This window comes from Haliotis rufescens, unplaced genomic scaffold (assembly GCF_023055435.1).
Source record: "Haliotis rufescens isolate VD_foot unplaced genomic scaffold, xgHalRufe1.0.p SCAF_1, whole genome shotgun sequence".
NCBI lineage: Eukaryota > Metazoa > Mollusca > Gastropoda > Lepetellida > Haliotidae > Haliotis > Haliotis rufescens.
Genome location: NW_025963779.1, coordinates 68,828,412 through 68,853,117, shown reverse-complemented (window position 1 = coordinate 68,853,117; position 24,706 = coordinate 68,828,412). Strand labels below are relative to the sequence as shown.

General features: G+C 41.8%; 1 protein-coding gene across 2 annotated transcripts; it reads right to left on the bottom strand.

Annotated features, from left to right (window-relative positions):
• On the bottom strand, positions 1–14,606 carry LOC124134074 (zinc finger protein 236-like). Of its 2 annotated transcripts, XM_046498710.2 has the most exons (5): positions 14,433–14,606; positions 12,939–13,072; positions 4,778–8,268; positions 4,529–4,687; positions 1–877 (listed from the first exon to the last, which is right to left on the bottom strand). In XM_046498710.2, the coding sequence occupies exons 3-5, from the start codon at positions 7,818–7,820 to the stop codon at positions 792–794; spliced, it is 3,288 nt and encodes a 1,095-aa protein (XP_046354666.2). In that variant the 5' UTR covers positions 7,821–8,268; positions 12,939–13,072; positions 14,433–14,606; the 3' UTR covers positions 1–791. The 2 variants fall into 2 exon arrangements, with proteins under 2 accessions (XP_046354666.2, XP_046354669.2); XM_046498713.2 differs by lacking the exon at positions 12,939–13,072.
• Between the last annotated feature and the right edge of the window lie 10,100 nt (positions 14,607–24,706).

Here is a 24,706-nt window from a genome sequence, read left to right as displayed (position 1 = left end):
AATGTTTAAAATGGCTTTAATGTTTACACAATGTTTCACAAACAGAAACTTAACCCATACATCCATAACTATATCACACACAAGAAATATAACATCACAGGTTAAAAGGTTGCTTAAAGTTCAAATAAAACACAACATATTTGTACTGATATAACAGTATAACATATACCATATGTGAAATAGTTTAACATCATAAAATCAGATACAATAAGCTTGTATGTTTGGAAATATACAACATGTATTTTGCTAAAGTTACCAGTACATTTTTCTCAGAATTAAACTGTTACCATGGTTACTTCAACAATACAAAGAAAAGTAACAAGCAAAAAATAAATCAATTATGTTTCTGTCTTTCCATATTGGCAATTCCAGAAGAATTTCATGGATAGGGTCATGAAGGAATCATAAATGAGAAATAACTCCTGACACCTTTACACAACATGGCTTCTGATGGCCATATATTTACTTTGAATTGTTAACTGACCGTATAGTGAAAGCTGTTTGCTTTTGATAAGTCTGCTTATAACTTTCCAAATGCTTAGTAATAAGAGTCATGGTGGTGACCTTCTTTGTGGGGAAGCTGCAAGAAAATGTCTTCACATGTTCCAAAGACTCTTTCTGAAGTCGGGAAACACGTTAAGGATCTTGTGACACTTGCTGTACTTGTTCACATCCCCAATGATATGCTCAGAGTAGTGGGACTTCACCTTGTAGCTTTTGAAGAACTTGCCACAGAGGATGCACCTGACTTGGACGGAATAGTCCTTAGGAGTGTTGTTGAACAGTTGGTCTCAGGAGTGTTTGTTCATGTGTTTCTCCAGGACTTCGAAAGAAGCGCATGTGTAGCTGCATAGTGGACAGGGAAATATCTTCGGTCCTGAAAACAATCAGAGAAGATTACTACATATTTTTTCAATTTGTAACACGTATCATGACAGATATAAGACAGGGATTACTTTAGGTGTTCAATCTAAGTCCCTTTGGCAGACAAATTTATCATGTTCTTTTTTTATCAATGTATTTTCAGCATTACATTCAATGCAATAATCCAAAAGTAAGTCTTATAATTTCTCTATTAACCATATATACATATATCATTGGTCACATCATCAAGGCTATACATTAGATATGACAGTATCTGTCAGAAAGCCTTTTGAGCCCATATGTCTATTTATTTTGTTTTGTTGCTTAGTATAACTTTTGTTATGCACAATTTCGTTTCCTTGACCCTTCTCCAAATTCAATGTGTACCGAAACGGCAGCCTCCAGCCAGGAGTGATGACCATGTGCATGACCAACAGAAAATACTGTCTCTTGTGTTTAATCTAGCCCTGGCATTCTATATAATTACAAAACGCATTTCTCTCACCCTTGGATCCAAGCACAGTGTTTTCAGTATCATCCAGTGTACCAAACCACAATGCTATTATTAAATATTAGTGGATAAATACAGTAGTAGTTCTTGTGCATCACTGACTATCATGGGAAATAATAAAAAACAGAACAATTTTGCAACAGAACAATAAACTTCATGTCCATGAAACACGAATTCACCTGTCAACACATATCTTCTATGAATGTGATCTCAGGCTGAAAGTGGTAAATTGTCAGTTCACATGCAGTGTCAGGTATGACCACCATGAGCAGTGACAGAAGCATGACAACAATACCTAATTGATGACCATGATGGTTGAGGAAGGCTTGTGGGATGCCCTTCCTTACCTTGGCCAAGACCTATGGCAGCTTAAGCAAAGTCACCTGTTGGTCTGGAAGTTGGGGTAAACAATATTCCATTTCATCTCACACATGTTCGATGGCGACAGGTCTGGTGAAACAGCAGTGCAAAGAAGAATGGTGATGTTTGGTTGTCCAATGAATGAGGTCTGTGATCACTCGTGCAATGTGATTGTGTGTGTTGTCCTGCTGTAAAGTGATGTGATGTCCCAGGCAAGATGTGAGGACAGATGTGCACCAATACGCTCTCATCACCAAATGCAGAACATTGAAGAACACACACATCAGCGTAACATTCCATCTGATGTCGATAAACAAGCTGATGGCCATCACTGCTGTCAGATGAAACCTGGACTAATCTGTCAAGGGGACTAACCTCTAGTCCTGTAACCTGAACCTTAGATTTTGTCTTGACCATGCCAGGCATTCTGTTCAATGATGTGGCAGCAAAACTGGACATACAGAAAGGGCGTCATGGTCAGACGTTATGCTCTTGTAATCGATTCCTCACAGCCCCTGCACTAATTGGAGGTAATTAAGAGATGCTGTCAAAGTTGCAGTTTGAAACTGATTCCACAGGTGACCATAACGTTACTCATGGACGTTCAGACCTTAGGTGGCTCCTGGCGTAGCCAGTCTGTTGGTCAAGGCCCTGAGTGACTGTATGGTCTTATGATGAACGCCAATATTCCGAGCAACAATGTATTGTGCAATTGGGTCTACAAGCATTCCAGCTTTTTCAGATAGGTGTGGCACAACAATTACGAGGTTTGGCCATCAATAAAGATGCTTTTCACAGTTAAAACAATGCAACTGTGTGATGAATTCCTTACATTTTGCATTATATGCATGCGATGACAGGGATGCGTGTGCAATTTCAGGGTCATTATGGATAATCATCAGTATATCATGATCATGACAAAGTATTTGTACAGGTGATTTTCATGCATGATTCTGAAAAAATCCATGGCAATTCTTTTTAATGTAATGACTTTTTATGGTGCACAGGAATATATACTGAACCAAATTAAAACCTTCACAATCCTAAAATTGTAACATTTTGACCATTGTGGGCCCTTATTGTGTATTAAAACAGTAACGGCCACATATTGCCTTCAGATAACACCCGTTTTTGTGCAGGTGAATCGATCAAAATCATGTGCACAGCACTATAGTGGCAAAAGTGGTTTTTCATGTGCAACTGGTCACGTGGCCATAATACCGCACGTGTTTTCAGCCATACTTGTTAGCAGTCATTAACAAAAAAAGAAAAACACAAGAAAACAAAAGTCTTTATGGCCATTTGTCATGCCACGCCTTTCAAATGTGCAACGTGAACGTGCCATCGGCATGTTGCAGACGGGAACGTCCGTAGCTGAAGTGGCAAGGACGATGGGTTGTAGTCGACGGACTGTTTATGATTTACAGATGCGTCTTCAGCAAACGGGTACCACCGCTGATCGCCCTCGGCCAGGTCGACCACGTGTGACTTCACATGCAGAGGATCGTCAGATTGTCTTACATCACCTCCGTAACCGATTTTTTACGGCTACATCAACCAGAAATGAACTGTTTAGGGGAAGACTGAGTGCACAAACTGTTCGAAACCGTCTGAGAACTGCTCACCTTCAAGCACGACGGCCATACTGCGGGCAGATTCTGATTCAATTACACAGACGTCAACATCATTTGTGGGCACAGCGACACTTACGATGGACTCAGAGGAATTGGAATCAAGTCGTCTTCAGTGATGAATCCCGATTTAATCTTCAATTTGCTGATGGTAGGGCATGAGTGTGGAGGCGGCATCATGAAAGTTACGCCCAGTGTTGTGTACAGGAAGTTGACAGATTTTGAGGCGGAAGTGTTATGGTGTGGGGTGCTTTCTGTGGCAATGCACGTTCCAGGCTTCTTGTCATCCGTTGCAACCTCAACGCTGCTGCTTACTGCGACCAGGTACTGGCACCAGAACTTCCGCCTTTTATGGCAGCACAAGGACCAGGTTTGATCTTCCAACACGACAATGCCAGACCCCACACAGCAATTTTGACAAGGAATTTCCTTCAGAATGCGGGAGTCAACGTCATGGACTGGCCGTCAAGGTCTCCCGACCTCAATCCCATCAAACACGTCTGGGATGCTCTTGGCAGAAGTCTGCGCACTCTCCAGAACCAACCACAGAAATTGCAAGATCTTGGCACCATTTTGCAGCAACAATGGCGTCGTCTTCCCAATCATGTGTTCACAAGCATCACAAGGTCCATGTGGAGGCGTTGTGTGGCAGTTGTCAACGCACATGGTGGCCATACACGCGACTGAACTTGTGTGCCATCAGATTCTCGTGCTTGGGACTTATGATTTAAACTGTTGATGTTATTACCGAATACCATAGGTGCTTGGAACAAATTATGGTTACCACCGTTAATTAAAATCCTTCTTTGGACATTAATGATTAAAAATTACCTTCTCTGATACATTTGTCCGTTGTATATCATATATGGGATTACTTTTAAAAATGTGAAGTTTTTAATTTGACTCAGTATATTTGCACTAATATGTACACCCTGGACCCATTCACCATTACAGTTTCATTTCAGATGTGATGTCACCATCCCACTCACTACCAACTTCGCACAAAATTCTCTCACTCCCGAGAGTCATCTGATCAGGCTGACTGACATCTATATTTGTGTCTTCCAAATAATGTTCTAACCGAGCTATTGTATTGAATAGGTCAAGGATATTTGTCACAAAAGAATTGAGATATGATATACAATCAAGTCTCCACACTTACCATCGTGTTCCAGCAGATACAGTATCATTTTGGAGAAGGATATGTATGTCTTCCCACAGAACGTGCAGGTGTGGGTGTCCCATGACAGAGTCTGACACTTCTGATTCCGAGTCCGACTACGCTGCTGCTCATCAGTCTCAGTATTAACTTCTGCACCACCTGCAACATCCACATTTTTATTCTCTTGAGCATCTACTCCTTCATTTTCTATGTATTGTTACTCATCTTCATTATCATCAGCCACATTACCTTCATCATCATCTGTCCGACACTTCACCAGTTTATCCTGCTCATCACCAGTATCAGTATCACTGCCTGCATCGTCAACCCATTCACCTGCCACATCATCTGTCCGACACTTCATCAGACTAACCTGCTCATCACCAGTATCAGTATCACTGCCTGCATCATCAACCATGTCACCTGCCACATCATCTGTCCAACACTTCATCAGATTATCCTGCTCATCACCAGTATCAGTATCACTGCCTGCATCATCAACCCCATCACCTGCCACAACATCTGTCCAACACTTCATCAGATTATCCTGCTCATCACCAGTATCAGTATCACTGCCTGCATCATCAACCATGTCACCTGCCACAACATCTGTCCGACGCTTCATCAGATTATTCTGCTGATCACCAGTCTCAGTATCACTGCCTGCATCCTCAAACCCATCACCTGCCACATCATCTGATTCATCCAAATCTTCCATCTCTTGAGCATCTACTTCATTTTCTACTTCAGTGTTTTGTTCCTCATCCTCAATAACAGAGCCTGGTGGACTGCATGAAATCTCAAAACCTTCAAAGGTGACTGTGACATCTGGTTTCTCTCCCATATTGTCCACTTCTGCTCCTGTACAGATCCCACTGTGAATCTGATAAAGGCGTTCATTGGAAAAAGCTTTGTTGCACTTGGAGCATTGATGGGTTTTCCTATGGTATTGATGGGTTTTCCTATGGCACTGATGGGTTTTCATATGTTCATGCAGCAATTCTTTGGACTTCCATTGCAACTGGCAGACAACACAAGAATAGGAAACCAACGGTTTATAAGATGGCTCTTTGTCGGAAGGTATTGGATGCAGAGCCAGTTTGTGTCTGTTGAGATCTGATGCTAACTTGTACCATTTGTCACAAATATCACACCAGTGCAGCTGATCCATGTGGATCTTCATGTGGTAGCGATGGGAATCAGAATTAACGAAACGTCTGTTACAGACCTTACATTTATAAGGCCTGTGCTTCTTTGGAATCATCTGATGCGACAAAAGTTTTGGACAGAGTGCAGCAGTCACAGCTTCTGGCTGAATATCATCTTTCTGTTTAGATTTGTCAGTCATCTGTTTCTTCCCTGCATAGAGAACATGTTTGGCTACATCGGGCAGCACTGATGTGTCAAGCTTCCTGTAGGTTTTTGTCAATGTTTTTCGCAGATCTACATGCTTCATCGCAGGTGCCTTGGGAAAGACAAGAACCTGTTTGGAGTTCAAGCAGTAGTAATTATCTGATATCCTTGGCTTACTCAAAATCATGGCAATATCCTGTCTGCTCTTCCTGTCCATGGTAATATCCTCTCGTCTGTCCCCTTCCTTGGCAATATTCTTTTGGAGGTTTTCCACCATGGCAATATCCTCTTGTCTATTCCCCTCATTGGCAATGTATTCTCGGCTATTCCCCTCCATGACAACATCTTCTCGGCTCTCCACCTCCATGGCAACATCCTCTCGGCTTTTCATCTTCAAGGCAATATCTACACGGCTCTTCCCCTCCACGGCAACATCCTCACGGCTATTCCCCTCCATGACAATGTCCTCTTGCCGCTTCCACTCTGTGACAATGTCCACACAGATTTTGGACTGCATGGAAGGATATGTCATGATATGAGAATTTTGGGAAGGGGTCTTGTCACAGAAAGGGTAGAAATTTTCTGTTATTCTTTTTCTTACATGGTATCTCAGCCCAGTTGATGTCGTGAACCTACTACCACAGATTTCGCATTTATAACGTTTTTTACCAGTGTGTGTCTGAGCGTGTGATTTTAAGTCGGCTTCATACATGAAACCCTGGCCACAATCTATACACTCAAATGGAGCCTCTTTGGGATAAAGTTCCTCTTCAATGGTAGAGCTTTTCATCTCACCTCCCAAGGCCTCACAGATCTCATTGTCTGCCCTTAATGCAACATTTTCCAGAAATTGTCCAGAACTGATATTCTTCTTCATCCATTCAGCAGTCTCAGCATGCATGACAGCACTCTCTGACTGTTCATAATGCTGCTCTGCATCTGTTTGAATCTGCTTCGCATATGGGTCACCTGGTACAGTTTTTACCTTAAACAATGTTACAATAGAGTAACAAGGCTCCAAAGACAACCTACCCTTTTCATGTTTTTTTACCACGGTCACCTGAACAATCTTTTCTTCACTTTCTACCTGAACTGGATCCTTCTCTGCCTTTTCTGGCTTCTGTACATTAGTCAGGAGGTACTTAAGCCCATTCGAAGCTGTGACTTCACATCCCAGAATAACATTGCTGCTGTTTTGTTTTTCAGCTTCAGTTATATCATCAGCTCTTAATATCAATGGAACTGAATTATTTTCCTGTGAATTATTCTCTAATTTTTCAGTTGTTTCTGTTGAATTTTCAGAAAGACCTACATCATTAGCAGCCTCAAATATGGATGGGTCAATGTCAGAAGAGCCATCAGCTAAGGAGGTCACGCTGACAATCTTCAGAAAACCAGGTTCAAAAGATTCACTTAGCTTCTCCTTCTCTTTGGAAGCAAGTGACGCTGAATCCTTGAGATGAGATTTATTATGATGTTGGAATCCAGTAGAGGTTGAGAAACATTTACCACACTCTTCACATTTAAATGGCTTCTCACCATTATGTATGCGGACATGAGCCTGTAAATAGCATGCTTTTCCAAAACACTTCCCACAGTATTTGCAGAAATGAGGTTTCTCTACAGAATGTGATAGCATGTGAGTGCTCAACTCCTCTGAAGTGCAGCATTCATATCTACACTTATTACAAGCATATGACTTCTTCAAACTGCCCTCATCAGCGTAACACTGGAACATATTTAGGGAATGATCAATATCTTCAGCACTATGAGCTCTCAAATGACTCTCTAGAGTGTACATGTACTGAAATTTCTTTCCACAAATCATGCATTCTTTTTCCTCATTGCAAGATAGAGTTATCTGTTTCCCTAGAGATTTGGCTGTGGAGTCTTCCTCATCTTGAGGGGATGTACTGTCAGAGTTAATCAGCAGATTCATGTACCCTGCTGATGGGTGAACATCAATCAATGTATCGCCATCCCAGTTCTTCAATCTGTTTCCTTCTTCTGGACTCTTTCCTCCAACTCTGATGCTACAGTTCCCTCCACTGAATGTTCTTTCATGGTATCGAAGTCCCGTTGAAGTTGTAAATCGCTTACCACAAATTCCACACTTGTAAGGCTTCTCTCCAGTGTGTGTCCTAAATTTCTCTTTTTATTCTAAGTGGCTCACTCTTGCTGTTCTCTGGAGTGGGATCGTCAAGGTCAGGGTTGATAGAGATCTCTTTTTCTGTATTGGCCTCTTTGTCATCAGCAGCATCTGATAGATCCAGCACTGCATCTGATGCCATGGTATATATGTTTTACTATGTTATAGTAAGATTCTACTGGAAGGACTAGATCAGACCAGCTGGTATATACAGGGCCAATCCAGATCATCAATCAGTCTGAAAAAAATAAACGTTTGGAAGAGTAAGTAGAGTAAGGAAGTGATTGAGGTTTACGCATAGAGGTTCCTGGAGGACAATGTTGGGGTAATCATGACCACTTCCCTGTCAAAAGGGGGTCACACATGTATTGTTGGGAGTTGTAACTGTCTAAAGAATCAAATGATACCTTGAACTCAAACAGAATTATTTTGTGCTACAGGTGGCACCCAAGTTCGGTTTTATGTGTTTTTATTAAATTAATGTCTACAACAGTGTTTATTTCAAAATATAATATTCCAACAATACTGTGCAAATAATTAATAAAGACAGACAAAAAAGTCAACATTGTGACACCACTAATAACAAATGAGAAAACTTATTGCACATTTCCATACAAAAAACTCCAAATATTCCAGTTTCTTCCGTCTGAATCTTCCTAATGTTGCTATTAATATAACCCTATCATTGATCATTGGACAATTAAGTAATTTACATTTATACAGGGCTAGAAAAATGTCTTAAAACCAACTTGTCCTTCAGGGCAAGTAGATATTATTTTGTATTTGTCCTGCAATATTTTCATTTGCCCTATTCAATTTTATACCATTTTATGATCTCAGTTATTATTACCATTTTCTGTAATTAACCTTTGAAGTCTCTTGAGCATATTCATGACAGACAGTACACAATAATTCACAATCACTGTCATCTACATTCTTCTCTACAAATTCAAGGTCACCCAACCATGAACATTTTGTTTTCTTTTTTTACAGTCATGCTGGTGGTTTTTTTTAAATAAATTCTTTTTGGTAATCAAATAATTCATAAATCTATTTATGATAAATGTGACATGTATTTAGTTAGTATCACTACTCAGAAATGTAAACATATTTTAGGTTCAAAGTTAACCTGTATATTATATTTAAAACAATTTGTGATGAATTGATAGGATTGAAATATATGTACTCGCCCTGTAGGATGAGTGTTTCTTCACTTCTTTCTCGCCCTGCACATGATGCCACTCATCAATACGAGCGTACAAGTGGATTTTTCAAGCCCTGTATATCACATATTTACTGTGTTTAATACTCATCAAATTATATAGACATGAGTAAATGGAAACAAATGGCCCAAAAGACATTTTCAATATGGCTGCTATTTGCGCTGGTTTTATTGTGCTTGCCCACTGTCACTGAATTACCATGCCTCAGTATAACATGAATACCCCACTAAGACACAGTACACTGATTCCGAGTAGACCAGTCCTTGTTTTATCCCCTTAATGAAGAACGACAGACAGGTTGACAACAAGTACCATCTAATACCATCTTTTGGTAAGCACAGCCAAGGATCGAACCCACAACCTTCTGCTCTCTGGGCAGACACTCTATCCACTAAACCACGGAGGTGGTCAAGGAAATGTATTGAAAATATCATTGGGTGCAACAGGAGCAAGTGAAAATTTTACATATACTCACACGCAAAAGAAACGCAAGTCGAGTATGCAGTATATATGTTATTTATTTTCAACAGTAAAGACAAGAAATACTACTAGGGCAAGATTGACAAGAATTTGACTGAAGACAGTTTAATGGATTAAAAGGAAGATGACATAATTGTTTTTTTCAAATGTTAAGGGCTTACACAGTTTCGGGTCAATACCCAAAATGTCAGTCAATACCTGGTGTGACCACCATTAGCATTGATCAGTGCCGCACATATCCTGTACATTGAGTGGATCAGACGATTTGTGAAGGCCCTAGGGATCCTCCTGCACACATCCAGAGCAGCTGTGCGTAGTTCATCGGCAGTTGTAGGGACTGGGCACACATTGTGCAGACGCCTTTGAACCTCATCCCATAAGTGTTCGATGGGGTTCAGATCAGGGCTGAGGGCTGGCCACGGTAGAACACGGATGTTGTATTGTTGCAGAAAGGCCATGGTAGCTCTGGCAACATGGGGACGAGCGTTGTCCTGCTGGAAAATGTGTTGTTGATGTTGTGCAAAAAATGGAACAACGTGGGGTCTGATCACTTGGTCGATATACCGCTGAGCAGTGTCGCCGTGTCCCCGACCTGGACCAACATTCAGAAAGCAAATGGGTCCAAGTATCGCATTAAATCCAATCCCTGCCCTATCATGACGCTAGGTCCACCCCATGGATCCCTTTCCACAATGTTTCTGTCAACGAATCACCTTGACGCTGCCAAATTCTGACTCTTCTGTCTGCATGGGAGACACAAAAGCGACTTTCATCACGGAAGATGACACGCCTCCACTCACGATGACGCCAATTGTGATGACCCTGTGCCCACTGAAGTCATGCTTGTCAATGCCATGGTTGGAGAACAGGACGACGTGCTGGTCGGCGACATCTGAGGTTGTTGGAATGGAGACGTCGGTTTCACAGTGTCCCAGCTAATGTGTCGATTATATGTTCCTATGGTCTGTCGAGCACTTTCACTTGCAGTTAGGAACGGATGTCGCTGGTGTTGACGGGTAATCAGCCGATCTTGTCGAGGTGTGGTGACCCTAGCACGCCCGCTTGAGGAAGGTCATCTGTGGTCTGTGTAGCATTGTATCGATGCAGGAGACGGTAAATTGTGGTTATGTTAACGTTGAAATGACGGGCAACATCTTGAACAGACTCTCCAGCTTCCAAATGTCCGATAGCCTGGTTTCTCTGAATTTGAGTTAGGCGTTTGCTTGACCAAGGAGTGGTAGGTCAAAGAATCGGCCACAGTTTTATACCCACTACAGTTCCTGACAGTTCGTGCATTTTCGATTTCACAAGAAATGGGTGCATGTTACCCACATATTCATTTAAATGGTGTGTTTTAGTGATGTTGCGATGTTGCGTTTTTACTCGGGGCTTCCAAAATGCAACCAAAAATATTGATAACATCATCAGGCTTCACTACATGCTAAAAGTCGTATCAATTTATGGTGCCGTGTTTGTTACTTATTTGCTTAAAACCACTTGCCTTTCTTTTGCATGTGAGTATATATTCAATATGGCTTTGGCTACAGTGTTCATCTTGATTAAATTTGGATCAGAATTTTGTGTGCAACATGATCGCATTTGGGCCTCTCAATATTTATGCATACCTTCAAAATGAGGCTGACTCGGCATAGACACCTAGAAGTACTGTATAAAAATAGTACAATCAACCGAGAGACAGTGTTAATTCACTTCAGTGATGAGGAAAAGGAGAAAACTATTTGCAAAATCTTACTGCAGCCTGGCAAGTGTTTGAGGTATTATTTAATACATATGCCATGTATAAAAACAATATAATTTTGTGATTTCTTTAATCAGCAGTACCATGATACACATGTTGTCCCATCAACGTTACCTATTTAGCATGGTTAGCTTCACACATGATACTAAGGTTGATGATAAAAGGAAAATGCCCTTCAAAGTTACCATACATGATCATGTAATGTTTATTTGTTGCTTTATTAAGTCACCATGCTGGTTACTAAGGCATGTCAACTACATCTATTGTGTGAATATAAATATGATTTATGGGCACACAATATTTATGTTTCAGTCAAAAGAGATTAATTTCCACCATGGCTATAGAAAACAATTGATATTGTCCATTTTTTCCAGAAAAGATAAAACTTCAATGCCAGAGAATAAACAGTCTTGATTATCCAACAAAACAGATTCCATAACAATAATGTTTCACCGGTGGCGTACTGCTGTGCTATGTGACAATGTCAACAACACTTAATTTTTTATGCAAAATGTGTGACTGGCATATGCTACAAGTAGGGCACTGAATCCATATTAAAAACCATTTGAACTTTACAACTATATACATTGTATTAACTTTTAACATTTTTTCAATTTTTTTTGACAAATTATTGTCATACATTTTTTTTAAACCAAAATCTTAAAATATCATTTCTGATATGTTGTGGTTGATTTTTCAAAATATTTTTTTTCTTACTTTTTGGTAAGTTTGCATTGAATACCTATTACTGGTAACATATTCGGAATTCTACTTGTGCTGTCTTTGTACTTGACTGGACAAATCATTGAAGTCTGGCATCATCATACTTTGTGGTTGGTAGAATGATGTCCTGTTTTTGTCCAATTCGGACTTCCATACACAATTTTTCCCTGTACCACGATACGATGGAGTTCTCTCCCTTGTCAAACTGAGCGAGAGGCCCTGCTTTTACTCGGCGTGACTAATGTAAATGATGAACTTTTATCGGTAAAATATGCATAGATCTAGTTAGATAAAATAAATTACATCTGATATAGAGAACACGAATAATCATAAAGGTTAGTGAGTGCATTTTGTTCCGTTTAACGTACATGACAAGTACGGCGAAACCCCAAGGTTGCAGGCTATACATTGCCAATCTTGTAAAAAACAATCATTCAGCCTATGTTTGAATACATTTACAAATGCTACTTCATCTCCCACCTTTGTGGGAACCACACTTTTTCCAAATACATTTAACATGTGTTGCCCAGTTGGGTCGGAGTCTATTGCATGTTTCCTTTACAAATAATTTATGAAAACTTCTGGAAAAATTGAGGAGTAAAGAGGATAATATCTGATCCGGGTACGAATACCTGCCCCCAGCCTGACCTATTGTAAAATCAAAATGACTGTTCATTGCAAAACGTGTAAAAAGATGGTGTGGAGAAAATCCTCAGGCTTTACCTTGTGACTCGAACTGAGGAAACTGATAGGCTACTGGTACATGCTCTGTCAGTGGATATATAACACTCCCAATGAGTGTGGGGGGCACCCATGGTCTCAAACAATAAGAAGATCTCTTTGGAGATAGAGACCATCTGCAAATAACATGTGACACTGGATCAGTGCAATGCCTTAACAACATATAAACTAAATCACTACAGATTTGTTTCTCCTAAATGTGTTTCCACTGCAATTAGGCCTTATACTCGGACCCCATGGTACCGCGGCATTCATCGTATCGCGGCATTTGTGATTTCCGGTAATTCACGCAGGACACGCCTCTTAGCAGCTGTCTATTAATGCTAATCAGTAACCAGGAAGTGCTCACTTCAGAAACAATTTCAATTTCCTCGGAATGTTCCGTCTGCTGTAAGTTAGGAGTTATTAATGCGTTGATACATATTTCTGGCATCTTTTGTAATATTGCCTTACCCCCATCTATCAGTGTCCAACGATATTACCCGCAGTTCCAAAAGTAAACTTTCTCTATCGACCTGAACTAGATCATCTGCATATTCATTGCGACTAATGAGGTAACGGAAGTTACGTAGTCCGCTGATTTTTTCCCGCTCTGTGCCCAGAATCTATTGGGAAATCATAAGGGCCATAATGCCAAACTTAGAAATACGTTCTTCACTAGTAACCAAAAGATAAATACATACTTTGGGCATACTAGGAGTGTTTTTTATAAATTTATTGTTGACTTTTAAGTTTTAACATTTTTCCATTTTGTGACAAATTATTGTCATCCAATTTTTTTTAAACAATCTTAAAATATCATTTCTGATATTTTGATGTTGACTTATAAACATATTTTTCTCTTACTTTTCGATAAATATGCATTGAATACCTATTGCTGATAACACATTTGGAATTTTACTTGTGCTGTCTTTGCACTTGTCTGGACAAATCACTAATGTCTGGCATGATCATACCAAGTGGTTGGTAGAATTATGTCCTCTTTTCGTCCAATTCGGACCTCCATACACAACTTTTCTCTGTACCGCGATACGATGGAGTTCTCTCCCTTGTCAAACAGAGCGCGATGCCCGGCTTTTACTCGGAGCTACTAATGTAAATAATGAACTTTTATCAGTAAAATATCCATTGTTTGATAACATGAATGATATCTGATACAGAGAACACGAATAAACATAAAGGTTAGTGAGTGCATTTTGTTCCGTTCAGCGTACATGACAAGTACCGCGATACCCCGAGGTTGCAGGCTATATATATATGAGGCCATTTCTGTCTGGGAACATTTCAACAAAAGGCCATTTTCTCCTGCATCCTTTGTTTACAGATATCAGATATGTTAATAGACGGTAACCATCCGACAATTTAGGTACACATGAAATCGGTGAAACATATTTTAGCTGAGGATGGCATAATTCAACAGAATAACTGGCTAAAGTTTGTCATCTTGTGAAAAATTAAACGCTGATTGTTTCTCACCGTGTTTAGGATTGTCCCCATCAATATGGTATGCCGTTCACTTCCATTGGTGAAGAGACATCAGCCCTGACCAAATCTAATGTACACTCCCATACATGAAGTCTCCCAAAACTAAACATACTTTTTCAAAACATTGCCGACATACATTTCCGAAGTATCAAGCAGACGACCTAAACTACAGCTATGACTTCCGGTATGTTAAAATCCGGACGATTCACACATTACCGCTTATGTTATCAACTCATCAGTGAAAAAAATAAAAATTCTTTGATTTTGTTTGCTTGGCCTTGGTTTCACCATGGACCCTAAATATATATACATACATATATATATATATGAAGTATAAAGTGTCCGTAGTCCAACCTGGGAATTTTCCAGCTCGGTCCGGTTGTTCAGAGCCTGGTTAACTCTTAAAATATTAGATTTAACCAAAGACGTATATAGAACCAAACGGTTATGTTGTTTTTGAAAGCATGCATGGTTATGCAGCGATAGAAATTGGCACTAGACCCGAAGTCGTGTCAAACTGCCCAATAGTTAAGGTATCAGGGTTAACGAAATCCTTTTCCCCGAAACTTCTCGAAATAAATAAATTAATGTTTCAGGGGTTGGGGGTGGGGGAGGGGCCCGCCTATGTCTATAGTGATTATCTAATGCTAACTGAATAAAGCATTGCTGTGTGCTGTTGTTAGGGTAGCTGCAGTAGCCGTATCTCTGTGTTCCTCCTTTTAATGGATTTTGATTTTGTCATAACCGCAGCTACGAAGGTGAAAAATCATAGCGAGTAATAGTTAATATACACTACCAACACACGTGCATATTGGTCATTACAAAGATAAATAGACATTTATCATATAATGGATATAATGTCATCCACCAGATAAAATTGGAATCACATTCCAACAAAAATGTAAATGCAGTCATCTTATAAAAAACTAAAAGCTTCACGCACTGATGCAGTGTCTTCTTGATGAAAACGTTCACTTTTGTCTTACATTCCCAATACGTTTCGACAGGTGTTTCTCGATGCGCGCGTGTGTGTAGATCTACACAAAATGGCTTCAAACCATTGGCACTATGTGATAAATGACCAGTTCACTAGCATTTTATTTATATATATAGTTTCTAAAATTACTCCAGTGAGTGAAATTACGTCTTAAACATCGATTATTTTAAGAATGACCTTAAACACGCACAGCGTGATGGATAACAACCTCTGGTGTATTGCATATAGCGACGTTTCGATGTATATTCTTACACCGTTATCAAGCTAGGGTGATGTTATCTGGATTATCAAAAAAAGCGACGTTTCGATGTATATTCTTACACCGTTATCAAGGTAGGGTGATGTAATCTGGATTATCAAAAACAGCGACGTTTCGATGTAGATTCTTACATCGTTATCAAGCTAGGGTGACGTAATCTAGATTATTAAAAACAGCGACGTTTCGATGTATATTCTTACACCGTTATCAAGCTAGGGTGATGTTATCTGGATTATCAAAAAAAGCGACGTTTCGATGTATATTCTTACACCGTTATCAAGCTAGGGTGATGTAATCTGGATTATCAAAAACAGCGACGTTTCGATGTAGATTCTTACACCGTTATCAAGCTAGGGTGACGTAATCTAGATTATTAAAAACAGCGACGTTTCGATGTATATTCTTACACCGTTATCAAGCTAGGGTGATGTAATCTGGATTATCAAAAACAGCGACGTTTCGATGTATATTCTTACACCGTTATCAAGCTAGGGTGATGTAATCTGGATTATCAAAAACAGCGACGTTTCGATGTATATTCTTACATCGTTATCAAGGTAGGGTGATGTAATCTGGATTATCAAAAACAGCGACGTTTCGATGTATATTCTTACATCGTTATCAAGGTAGGGTGATGTAATCTGGATTATCAAAAACAGCGACGTTTCGATGTATATTCTTACATCGTTATCAAGGTAGGGTGATGTAATCTGGATTATCAAAAACAGCGACGTTTCGATGTATATTCTTACATCGTTATCAAGCTAGGGTGATGTAATCTGGATTATCAAAAACAGCGACGTTCCGATGTATATTCTTACGTCGTTATCAAGGTAGGGTGATGCAATCTGGATTATCAAAAACAGCGACGTTTCGATGTATATTCTTACATCGTTATCAAGGTAGGGTGATGTAATCTGGATTATCAAAAACAGCGACGTTTCGATGTATATTCTTACATCGTTATTAAGGTAGGGTGATGTAATCTGGATTATCAAAAACAGCGACGTTTCGATGTTTATTCTTACATCGTTATCAAGGTAGGGTGATGTAATCTGGATTATCAAAAACAGCGACGTTTCGATGTATATTCCTACACCGTACTGTCAAGCTGGAGGCAAAGATTTTTGTACCTGACTCAACAGCCTATAACCAGACGATCTCCAAACACGCATCGACAAAATGGATCTGATAGTCAGGCAATGTTGAAAGCGTGTCTTGGTATCTCGACGGCGGTGCGGATCGTTGCTCACAATATCAATGACTGGGTGTATTGTCTGATCCAGACTCTGTTATTTACACGCCGAAGACAAACAGTTAGCATTGCTGAGGTCGCTGTTAAACAGCGAACAATCAAAACATTGATTTATCACATTTGGATAACTATTGCCAACTGTTGCAAGTTTTTGATACCATCAAATGTTTATTCGTCAGGAATTTATTTCTACATTTTGAACATGTATGACGGAATTCAAGTGATCAGCAAAACAAAGATGACATATTAAATACAAAAAGTACGAAAGAGAAATACGCGTTACCCATTGACAAACGTTCTGACACCGATGCATATTTTTTAGGTACGAAAAGCGGAGTTACCTCCCTTTCATTACAGTTGTCGACATCTCGCGTACAATAAAATTATAAGTGTTATACAGGCGTATAAATAGTCCGGACACGCATTTTGAATCAGACACAGGTGAGAGAATGGTGTGTGCGTGCGTGCGTGCGTGCGTGCGTGCGTGTCTCTGTGTGTGTCTGTGAATGTGTGCAAATAAACCTCGATCCACCGAAGTTATAGTCATCACTCTGTTATGCTGGATTAAGAAAACAGTCAGTGTTTCATTTTTTAATCCCAAATCACTAAACCGTTTTCGTGGAAATAAATATCAATCACTAAAAATATATGCCCCAGTTTCGAGTTATCATGGCTCAGAAGTGAGGATTGCTCTCCACCTGCAGGCAGTGCAGCTGTTTTCACAATCAACCGTTGTCAGCATGCACTTCGTGCAGTCACGTTGCAAGGGTCAATTAACGAGTCGCACTTACGTCTGCACGAGTAGGGATTGTGTCGGACATGTGGCACATGCTCAAACACTTATCCTGTTACGTGTCAACATAATATATGACCCTGCATGATATATGACACGTACGGCTATTGTCATTTTGGTACTTGTTTTAGTGCAAACATATTGCAACAATAATTAAGCCATTTGATTTGGCAAAAGTAGTTGTTTGTTTGTTTGTTGTTGAACGCCGCACTCAGCTATATTCCAGCTATATGACGGCGGTGTGTAAATAATCGAGTCCAGGCCAGACAATCCAGTGATTAATATCATAAGCATCGATGCATTCAATTAGATGGTTGGTTTGTTGCTTTACGCCGCACTCCGCAATATTCCAGCTAAATGACCGCGGTCTGTAAATAATCGAGTCTGGACCAGGCAATCCAGTGATTGATATCATGAGCATCGATCCACGCAATTCAGATCGATGACATGCATCAACCAAGTCAACGAGCCTGACAGCCCGATCCCGTTAGTCGCCTTTTACGACAAGCATGGTATATTACGCACACAATATAGTCACAAAATGCACCCGTCCTTTCGAGAAACTCTGTATCCGCCCATGCCCATGGTGTGGTGTGAAATTCGAAAATGCTGTACTAGATCTGGAAGATACAAGTTACTTGAAATGCTATTATAAGAAAACATTTGTTTCACAAAAATCCCCATGTTCGAATTTTGCCACTATTCTCTCAACAGTGGCTAGGTACCCGGTAGGATGAGATGATAATGTGACTGTAAAAAGGTTCTATACATCCCAGGGAAAATGCTCTATGCGTGCACATCGAGTCTGATTCTGTGTGGGATCTGGCCAAATGTGAGTCAACCTGTGACGGCGGCCTGTAAATAAACCAGGTGTTCTAGTGATTGAAAACATGAGCAACGGTCCCCGCTATGTGAGTACGATCACACGTCCCCGTGGGAATTGGCCCCTGCAACCTATGCTGCTCGTAAGAGGTGTCCAAAGGATCGGATGGTCAAGCTCGGTGACTTGGTTCATGGCATGTCTTGGTGCCCCGACGGTGGCGTTGATCTTTGCTGATAATATTCAGGGGCGGAGTTAAGACTTAACATATGAGTAGGCACCATCATGAATACCGCATATTTATTAAATTATAAATATATTGAATATCGTACTGCTCTTTATTGGCACATTGTGTAACTAAAATGACCAAACAAACAGGCTGTACAATTCATTTTTCATTGTATATTTATTGTTGTGGGCAATTATTTCCTTTTGTAGGAGGTCTTTCTTCAACTTTGTTTGAACACCTGCATCAGAAGGCCTGTAAAGATCCGGGGTAGAATAGGTCTTCAGCAACCCACGCTTGCCGTAAAAGGCATCTATGCTTGTCGTAAGAGGCGACTAACGGGATCGGGTGGTCAGGCTCGATGACTTGGTTGATGCATGTAATCGATCCAATTTCGTGGATTGATGCTCATGTTGTCAATCAAGTCCATACTTGATTATTTACAGACCGCCGTCATATAGCTGGAATATTGCTGAGTGCGGCGTTAAACAACAAACAAACAAACCTGCATCAGAGCATGTTGGTGCGCTGCGCTCTTGGTCCACTGCAGGACAGTGAGTGGGTCAGTTAGGTTTAACGCCGTTTTGAACGCCCAACTTGAGTGAGGATCAGTTACATCCTGAGGTAGAAGACTGTCTTCTTATGATTTATGAGAAGATTTTTTGAAGTCGGAATCAATAGATCTGGCGGCCATGCTGCAGGCAAGAAGTGGATTGCATGAAGTCTGCTCATGAGTACACTGGTATTCAGCCACAAAAAAAGTTTTTATTATATTTCTTCGGGAAAATGTAAGTGTAGGCACGTGCTTATTGTGTCTATAAGCAGACAAGGCCCTAATATCGATAACTGGATTGTCTGCCCCAGACTCGATTATTCACAGGCCGCTGTCACGTACATAGCTGGTATATTGCTAAACGCGGCGTTAAACAACAAACACGCAATCTACGAAGTCACAGAGCCTGTCCATCCGATTCTGTTCGTCGCGACCGCCTCTGTGGTCTAGTGGTAGAGCGTCTGCCCGGAGAGCGGAAGGTCTGGGGTTCGACCCCCAGCCGCATCATACCAAAAGACGTTAAAAGAGGGTGCTTGTTGTTACCCTGTCAGGCGCTCTGCATTAAGGGGCAAAACAAGGACTGGTCGTTTAGGGAGTATACTGTGTCTGAGTGGGGTATTCATGTTAAACTACGACATGGTATCCTAGTGGACGTGGACCATAAAATCGGCATTTGTCCGGACTAATACAAGCAGCCACACACACACACACACACACACACACACACACACACACACACACACACGTGGATGCACGTTGCTTTATTAGTGCAATACTCGCGACGTTAAACCCGGTTTCACCTAACCTGTTCGTCGTTTCTTACTAGCGTCAGGGGCGGTTGGGTAGCCAAATAGTTAAAGCGTTGGCTCTTCACGCCGGAGACCCGGGTTGGATTCCCCACATGAACAAATGTGTGAAGCCCATTTCTGGCGTCCCCCGCCGTGATACTGCTGGAATATTGCTAAAAGTAAATCTTACTCACTCACACACATATTATCAAGAGCAATGTGGCGCTGGTTTCTGTGTAAAGGAGATCAGCACGGGCTATAGTTTAATTTACTAATTCACTATCATAAACCACTTGACGTGCATTCAGTACAATGCCAGTAGTTGGGTACAGTCGTCTGGTACGGACTACTTCCGGTTGCGTGCGCCTCCAAGATGGCGGTATTTCCGGTTCCGGAAGGCGTGCGCCTCCAAGATGGCGACTCTTCCGGGTCGATGACGTCAATAAGAAGTCGGTTCTACGTCACGTCCGGTTTCCCGAGGGGGCGATGCCTCCATGGACATCTATCCAAACAACACCGTCAATGCATATGAAATCAAGTTGCCTTATCCTCTGCATCTGGACCGCCAACAGTGGGGGGTGGGCGTCAGCGAAATTCACTTCTCGATGACATGGTACAACGTCGCCCCACCCTTTGACTGGTTGACGCTGAACATCAAACTGAAAATACACCCTTGTGTATGAAAGCCCTGAGAGGGCTATACCCCAACCACAGTATGGTGTCGTCCATTACGAAAGCAAGAAGATTCCAATCGAGAAAGGCGTCTGTTCATCTGCAGATTTGGTTAAAACCTTCAACCGTTTGATTCAGGAACATATTACGGGTGTCTTGAAAGAACAGCCCAAAGTGATGGCAAACAGTTTGTCATTGATGTCAAGTATACCCAAGGTAGTCTTCGATTTGACATGCTTGGAGATGGAAAGGTGCAATTCCAAGCCCCTGAAGAAGTAGCAATCAATCATCCTATCATGGGAAATATTGGTGGACCGCTCTATTCCACGGAAGTGATCATGCCAAGTCCACTCTCGAGAATGCTCGGATTTGTTCAACTACCGCACCTAGGTGAGGAGGACTATAAAACCTACACAGAGACGCCTGTCACCTTGAGTGCCTTGACCCAGTGGCAAGAGGGGGCCACTCCCATGACAGGTGGCTATGTGGAAATCACAGGTGATACAAAAGCGCATCGTCTGTCAGGATTTGATACCGTGTACATTTATACCAAACTGGTCGAAGATCAAATTGTGGGTAATACGACGGCCCCATTGCTGATCCACGTGCCCGTGTCAAAGAAGATGATGCAAGACAGTGATTAAAAGCCCTCAGCTACCTCGGACTGTGGCATGGTTCCTTTGACGGTATTAAACTCTATATCATGGACGACACGGGACGACCCGTGCCATTTCAAATGGGGAAAGCCATCGTGACACTTCACTTCAGACGTCGCCGCTAACACAGAAGCAACATGTTGGGACACGCGTTGACACACCAGATGGATCAAGGACAGTTCGGTCAGCGTGGGAGTGGCATCAAAGTATACAAAGGACGGTATCATCAACGTGGCAGTGGTCTCGGAGGTATCTTGAAGATGGCGTTGCCTTTACTTAAATCTGCTGGAACATCGGTGCTCAAGATGGGTAAAAAGATCCTACACAGGTTGGTGAGTGATGTGGTTGCTGGCATACGCAAATGGTCAGAGAGTCTGAAACACTGTGGAACAGCAGCCCTGATGGATGTCCGTGAGGAATGTGAGGAGCCGAGACCCCCTAAAAGACATAAAGCCGTCACCACCCGTCTCCAGAAACAGCGTAAAAGGAAAAGAAGAAGGGTTTAAAGGTCAGTTGTCATCAGACTTTCAACCTGAGCAGACGTCCTTCAAGGCAACGTCAACGCTTACATTGATTTGAAACAGTGCTACCTGAGAGTATGTCTACGCGTGACGAAAGAAGATGGCACAGATACCACGCTGGCGGATAACCCTGTATCGACAGTCAACAACTTGATGCATTCCCTGTTTCGCAAGTGCGGGTGCAAGTGGGACACAATCAGTTGGAGATCACACCCTCTCAAAACATCTCACCTTCAATGTCCTGGATGGTTTGCCGATAGTGCTGGTAAAATGGACTCCTTCAATCAAGATGCAGATGCGAATGCAAGAAACACGGGCGTCAAAACGCGACGTGATCTTATCGTGCCCACCGAAGAAGTGGAACTGACAGGACGTCTACACAGTGACCTGTTTCTTCAAGACCGTTATCTGCTGGATGGTGTCCCTATGAAACTGGAATTGCTACGAAGTCCCGATGAGTTCTTCTTCATGAGTGCTGCTGATGGTGTCTACAAACTAGCCCTGACCAAAGCCGAATTTTATGTCCGTCAACTCAACATCGCTGTCCGAGAAACACATGTGTCCAGTCTGAACGCTGGGGTGACTGCCAAGTAACCCCTTTCCCATGTGCAAGTGACCACCCATGACATCCCGAGAGGTGGTAGAGACTTTCACAAGGATCAGCTCATCGGCGTCCAATTACCAAAATGCGTGGTCCTGGGACTGGTGGACAATAGTGCCTAGGTAGGAAGCAAAGAGAAGAATCCGTACAACTTCAAACACAACCATATCACCATGATGAAGCTGAAAGTCAATGGTCAGGAAGTCCATGGCACGGAAATGAAAAGCGACTTCAGCAACAACACCGCCCATTTGAAACAAGTCTACATGAATCTGTTCCGAAACAAGGGGCAGCTGTGGTAGCCTGAGACCTGCGAGCTGACTTCCAAGGCCTTTTGCTCAAGGTTACACCTTGTGGGTGGTGGATCTCACCCCAGACCTTGGCGCTGATGAAGGCATCAATTATCCTCGACACACTGGCAAGTTGGGTTTGGAAATCCAGCTTGGACAAGCTCTCGAGAACCTGGTCACTCTCATCTGCTATAAAGAATACGAAAATGTTCTGGAAATAGATCGTTTCTGGAATGCCATCATGGTATAAAAAAGAGCGGCGACAGACGGTCATGCTTCACTTTTTTTTTACCTTGGATTTAGAAGCTCTCATGGCTGAGGACGAACCACTTCATACCATCTACCGGGGCACCCTGGCCAGAGATGACTTTGCCAGACTGGGATGGCAACAGGATGACCCCTTTTACCCCAAAGCCTACGTGGTCAACACAGATTCAAGCGATCAACCTGGCACACACTGGGTGAGCATCTACCGTCCAGCTCCTGGATCCGTGGAAATGATGGATAGCTATGGACTGTATCCATTACCCCTGTTTAAAGAGACTTTGAAAAGCATGGGTCATATGGAACAACGATGGAATACGCGTCCTTTACAACATGAATACAGCACGCTGTGTGGGGCGTACTGTCTCTACATGCTGACCTATCGTGTTCGTGGATGGACTTTTAAACAAGTGTTAGATACGTTGGACTGGAAGGACACCAAGAATGATGCCACGGTATTAGAATGGTTTCATACCAAAGTGTCTACCTCCGTTCCTGTGGATGAGATGCCTGCCTTTCGACTGAGTGCCCAGACGCGTACCCTACATCAAAAGAACCAACCTTTCTGCCCTTATTGACCTGACACTTGTTCACTGCATTTTAGGGATGTACATACGTTCACACCCTAGTGGTAAAAAGTTCTTGTTCACTGCGTTTTATGAGTGTACATACGTTCACACCCTACTGGCAAAAAAAAAAAACGAAAAAAAGACAAGAAAAACACCTAGTCACAAAAAATCACAGGACGCCCCCTCACCCTGTGACTTTTTGTTTTGTTTTGTTGATTCATGTAGGTGGGGATTAAAAAGTTGAGAAAAAAAGTGTTGTGTTGTCTTTTTAGGATGAGGAATCGCCATGCACACCCAGAGAAAAAACAACAGAATCGACATCTGACCGCTCCCTGCATTCATACATCACGTCCATGTCTGTGCTTGTCGATTCACCTTTAGAATTCAGGCGTCCGTTCCGCAACATGATCGTAGCGCTAAGGTGATCGCCACTCACATACTTTAACTTAGACGAACGACTGTCATTGTGCTACAATACGATCGCCTTGTGGAACGAGACCTTGCACCTCAAAGTTTACAATCACGTCATAATACCCGATGATGTCATTTGTGGAATTTTGTTGCAAGATCCTTCGGCGATGTAACGTCAACTTAGCAACAAAGTTGCTGGGTCATCGACTGTGTATAAGCTCGTCTCAGTGATCAATCATCTCCACACGCAATCGACACACACCCGCCGCCACCATCTTGGATGAGGAGATGCCCCCTCGGAAACCGGACGTAACGTAGAACCCACTTCTGAGTGCCGTCATCGAACCGGAAGTGCCGCTATCTTGGAGGCGCACACCTCCCGGGACCGGAAGTGCCGCCATCTTGGAGGAGCACGCAACCGGGACCGGAAGTGACGCCATCTTGGAGGCGCACGCAACCGGAAGTAGTCCGTACCAGACGACTGTACCCAACTTCTAATGCCACTTTTTTCTTCATTCATATCCTCGTCAATATCTAATTCCGCATCTTCAAGTGCATGAATTTTAATAACGATTCACGACAATTTTTTA